A 5,808-nucleotide genomic window follows, 5' to 3' on the forward strand; every position below is an offset into this window, starting at 1 on the left:
ATCTGTTCCTACATAATTTACAAGGAGAGATGGGGCAGTACTATCTGTAGCTACATCATTTATAGGTGGAGACAGAGGCAGTACTATCTGTACCTACATCATTTACAGGAAGAGACAGGGAGGCAGTACTATTTGTCTCTACATCATTTACAGGGAGAGACCGGGAGGCCGTACCATTTGTACCTACATCATTAACAAGGAGAGACAGGGAATCAGCACCATCTGTGCCTACGTAATTTACATGGAGAAACAAGGAGGCAGTACTATCTGTACCGTCATAATTTACAGGCAGATACAGGGAGCCAGTGTTACCTGTACTTACATAATTTACAGGGAGGCAGTACTATCTGTGCCTACTTCATTAACAATGACAAATTGGGAGGGAGTACTGTCTATGTTTTTACTAGAAATTAAAAATGGGGGCAGCCCCCTGTTAAGTTGTACTGATGTGATTGCGGGGTGCCGACGGTTGGCATGGCAGCCTGGTGGCCTGATGAAGGCCCTCAGGTCTGCCATCTTTGTACTCCTATTAAGCCCTGCTTTAAACAGGGCTTCATAGGAGTCTGTCAGTACAAAAATATACTTCAATACATTAGTATTGTAGTATATCATGCAAGTGATCCAACGATCCCTGATTCGAGTCCCCTAGGGGGACTAGTAAAAAAATTATACATATATATATATATATATATATATATATATAAATATATATATATATATATATATAAATATATATATTTGTATATATATATATATATATATATATATATATGCTGAAAGAATAAAAAAAAAATTCCCATTTTCCCCCAAGCACAATGTCAAAAAATAAATACAAATAACATAACTGGTATTGCCGCATCCGTAAAAGTTCAAACTATTGCGATATATCATTATTTAGCCCGCATGGTGAACTCCGTAAAAAACTAAAAAATTTAAATGCCAGATGCTGTTATTGGTCACGTCATCCCCCACAAAAAAAATTGAAAAAAAAGTGATCAAAAACTTTCAAGTATCCCAAAATTGTACCAATAAAAACTACAGCTCGCTCCGCAAGTCCTCATACCGCTGAATTGCCGGAAAAAAAAATTATTTTTAACAATCATTTTTTTCCTTGTCAATGTAGTAAAACATAAAAAAAACTTTGATATCTCTGTAATTGTATAAACCGCAGAATAAAGTTAACATGCCTTTTTACCACATGGTGAATGCCGATAAAATTCTGAATTGCTGTTTTTTTCCTATTCCACCCCACAAATATTTATTTTCCTGTTTCCCTCTACATTGTATGGTATAATAAATGGTGCCGTGAAAATCTACAACTCATCCTGCAAAAAATAAGCCCTCATAAGTAATATTGATGGAAAAATAAAAAAAGTTATGTCTTTTGAATGGTGGGGAGAAAAAAACTAAAGAGGAAATCTGAAAAATGGCTACATGCAGGAAAGGGGTTAACAAGTCATTTGACAAGAGGTGCCTAATGTTTTGCATAAGACTGTACATATATATTCCTCACAAGGGAGGTTATATTTTTTAAATAATTTCAATGCATTTCATAAAAGAAGAATACAAAATCATTTTCTCGGGTTTCTACTATTTATGAGAATATAATTTCGGATGGCCGTTTTGATTTCTTGATTTCTTAAGCCATATATAATAGGATTAAATAAAGGGGTGACCACCGAGTACATGAGAGATACCACTTTGTTGACATTCAATGAATACCTTCTGCGGGGTACTACATAAATTGCAAAGAGTGTTCCATAATAAGTACATACAACAGCCAGGTGAGAACTACAAGTCGAAAATGTCTTCTTCCTCCCAGTGACTGAGGTGATCTTCAAGATAGTTAGAAAAATATAACCATAGGTGACCACAATAAACACAAAGGGGATAATAGTTAAGAGACCAGAGAGAGACAGCACCTCATATTTTACTATGGAAACATCTGAACAGGACAGCTCCAGTAGAGGTCCAAGGTCACAGAAGAAGTGGTCAATGACATTGGGACCACAGAACCACAATGTCTGCATCAATAATATTGGTACCAGAGTTATTATAAATCCCAAAGACCAGCAAAATAAAACTATATATACGCATAGTCTTGGGCTCATAATGGTGGAGTAGTGCAGTGGGCTGCAAATAGCGAGATAACGGTCATAGGACATTGCTGTCAGCAGAAGACACTCGGTAGTTGCAGAAATACCATAAAAGAAGAACTGAGTTATACAGCCCTTAAGGGACACTAGGCCACCATTAAACAGTATAATGTGCACCAAGAATGGGACAATGTTGGAAATGAGCAACATATCAGAAAAAGAGAGGTGACCAAGATAGAAGAACATTGGAGATCGGAGGTGATGACTGGTGGAAACCAACAAGATAATGATGAGATTCCCAGTTATTGTAGCGAAGTACATGACCAGGCACATGAAGATGACAAAGAACCTTAAATCTTGAAGATTATGGAAGCCAATGAGAAATATTTCAGTTATCATTGTCTGGTTCATTGTACAAGCACGTTGGTAGAAGAATTAAAAGATGGAGAATATTTTGACTAGAATATTATATCTAATAAAAACTTGCAAATGAGTATTAGGCCATTTATTGGTGTAACTAATATATCCAAATGCTGAACCTGAAACGAGAGAACACCTCATTGGACCAGGTAGTGCTGAGGTAACGTCTCTGTTAACACAAAACATGGAACATGCCTATATATGAATATAAAAACTTTTATAAACACCATATAAACAGGAATTATAAGAGATTAAAAGAAGTGTTTGGATTAAGGAACCTTGTCATTTAGTTAAATGATCTGTAGGCCCAACCAGGGTCGAATTATAGATTGGGACCAAGGAGCACAAGGACATCCATTAGCTTGGGGACCTAGGAGGCCTCCCACAACCTCAAAGTGCGGTGCTACTGAGGGGTCACTATGCATATGGCAATATTTTAATGGACACTTTGTGATTGGCACTATCATTTTGGGGGGAACTATTCATTTGACCCTATTATTTTTTAGGACAATATGGCAGTACTATATAAATATGAACGGCATGTCATGGAGTTTGCTTTGCATAGGAAGCTGAAGCTATGCTGCAAAAATGAGGAGCCACAGATGTCTGGGTAGCAAACTGCGCCAGAACGGAGCTCAGTACATTAATGCAGCTCTAGAACCAAGCTTGGTGCATATATACAGCACCAGAACAAAGCTCAGTACATATATACAGCACCAGAACAAGCTCAGTACATATATACAGCACCAGAACAAAACTCAATACATAAATACAGCAACATAACCAAAGAACCAAGCTCAGTGAATACATAAAGTACCAGAACAAAGCTCAGTACATATATACAGCACCAGCAGAAATACAGTTCAGTACAGAGATTATTTGCAAATTCAGTTTAATCCCTGCCAATGGTTTGTACGGCGTAAAACTATGGCTCCCAGCATGGCCCAAACAATGGTAAGGATATGCTGGGAGTTGCTGTTTCACAAAAAAGTCTTACCACCCATTATCTCGCTGCAGATCATACTGTGAATACAACACTTATTAGAGGAAGAATAAACATTTACAGTAAGTGACTCACAGGTGACATCTTCTCAGATTCTAGTCGTTCTTTTTCTTTTTTCTTCTCCATCCGGTCCAGACCTCTATGATGACTTCTCCCGACCACAGCCCATTTCTGCAGTTTGCTGCTCAAATGTCTTCATTTACTCACTTTTCAAACACTTCTGCACCTATAAACAAAGATAAAATACTCATGGTGTCACACACTACGCCCCTAAATATAATAGCATCATACACTGCACCTCTAATTTTAATAGCACAATACACTGTGTACATGATTATAATAGAAACATACACACACAAACACACACACACACACACGCACACACACACACACTGCCCCCTGTAGATAGTGCCCCGAATAGAGCCCCCTCTAGATAGTGCCCTGAATAAAATACCCTGTAGATAGTGCCCCTCATAGAGCTCCCTGTAGATAGTGCCCCCATACATAGTGCCCCACTATAGAGCCTCCTGTAGATACTGCTCCCTAAAATAGCCTCCTGCAGAGGCTTTTGTGGATAGTGCCCTCCACAGAGTCCCCCTAGAAATAGTCCCTGTATCTGATTGTTATTGTATATCACTGAACCCTGCAACTTACAGTACTGTACAGAACTGAGGGGAAGAAGTGGTAAACTGCATCATAGAAGTAACAGTGTGGTCAGAACTACTGATAATACACAAATATACACACACCCACACACACACACACACAAACACACACAAACAAACACATGACAGCTTACTCTGCTGTAAAAGTTACACTTTACACAGATGGAAAACAAAAAATTAAAAAACAAACTTGGAGCAGCGCTTAGCACTGGACATAATTAAACAATAGTAAAAACCACATAAATACCTAAACATATAAATCTGCTGTCAGCTCGTTATATGTACATAACAATAATAATGATGAATATGTACAGGAATATTCAGACTGCCGCTGAGTTCTGGCTGCTTGTCTTGTGGAAAATATAGAATCTCGAGAGCGTCTTAAATATTCTATAAAGAATCCCATGTGGAATGTTCCCTAGAAATATGAGCAGACTGTAGGTCATTAAGGGAAAGAGCAAAGAGTAAAAATATCCTTCAATGCTGATCAGATTATAAATCATTATTATTATTATTAGAAATATATAATTAAACTGTAGAAAATAAACTACAGCTCCATACAGTCTTCCCTTTTTGTGTATATTGTTAAACATATATCGTATGCATTCATATTTTTGGGGGAAGTTTTGTATTTTTTTTTGTATAATAATTTTAGAAATATATATATAGACCAGTCCTTCTCAATGAATTAGAATATCATCAAAAAGTGAATTTATTTCAGTAACTCAATTCAAAAAGTGAAACTCATATATTCTATCAATTCATTACACACAGAGGGATCTATTTCCAGCAGTTTCTTCTTTTAATGTTGATGATTATGGCTAGAGATGAGCGAACTTATGAAAAGTTCGGTTCGGCAAGTTCGCCGAATTTCGTGAAAAAGTTCGATTCGGACCGAACTAGTTCTGACCGAACCTGCAATACAAGAAAGCCCCTAAAAGTGGTGTATAACACTGTTTAAAAGCCCTAGAAGCCCTGTATAACACTCTTAGGTCACCCATGAGTGTATCCAAGTACTTTTGAGCTGTCTTTAAGGCAAAGTTAGTGTCAAAGTTACGCCAACATGTATGGCTATAGGAAAACGGATGGGACACGGTGATAACTAACAGAAACCACTGCACTTGTGAATGTTGTATGCTTAATGCATTGTTAAAAAAGGTACAAATATTAACCATTTTTGGCGGCTGATGCCTGCCAGGGTTCATACATATAAGGTGGTAAAAGAAGAAGCGAACTTATCAAAAGGTCGGTTCGGCTAGTTCGCCGAATTTCACAAAAAAGTTCGGTTCGGACCGAACCTGTCACTTCCCTGCGCCAAGCATGCTACTGTCCGGGGTGCTGATAGAGTTAATGGGCTGCACTAACTCTTTCAGCAACCTTGACAGTACATGCTCGGCGCGCGGAAAATACAATTTAAATGTAATAAAAAAATAAAAATTATACGTTCGTACTTACTTTCCTCCTGTCCGGCCTCCAGCGATGACGTTTCATCCCTTTCGCCGCTGCAGCCAATCACAGGCTGTAGTGGCGGTCACGCACGTCAGGATGACGTGACCGCCTCTGCAGCCAATCACAGGCTGCAGCGGCGACATGGATGAAACGTCATCGCTGGAGGCCGGACAGG

General features: G+C 38.3%; 1 protein-coding gene across 1 annotated transcript; it reads right to left on the reverse strand.

Moving 5' to 3' along the window:
* Window positions 1–1,571: 1,571 nt before the first annotated feature.
* On the reverse strand, window positions 1,572–2,507 carry LOC142750641 (olfactory receptor 5V1-like). The gene has a single exon (XM_075859633.1). The coding sequence runs from the start codon at window positions 2,505–2,507 to the stop codon at window positions 1,572–1,574; it is 936 nt and encodes a 311-aa protein (XP_075715748.1).
* Between the last annotated feature and the right edge of the window lie 3,301 nt (window positions 2,508–5,808).

Source organism: Rhinoderma darwinii, chromosome 3, assembly GCF_050947455.1.
Source record: "Rhinoderma darwinii isolate aRhiDar2 chromosome 3, aRhiDar2.hap1, whole genome shotgun sequence".
In the NCBI taxonomy this organism is placed as follows: Eukaryota; Metazoa; Chordata; class Amphibia; order Anura; family Rhinodermatidae; genus Rhinoderma; species Rhinoderma darwinii.

Coding starts and splice junctions, on each gene's coding strand:
- LOC142750641 (XM_075859633.1), bottom strand. CDS start 2,507: ATGAACCAGACAATGATAACTGAAATATTTCTCATTGGCTTCCATAAT.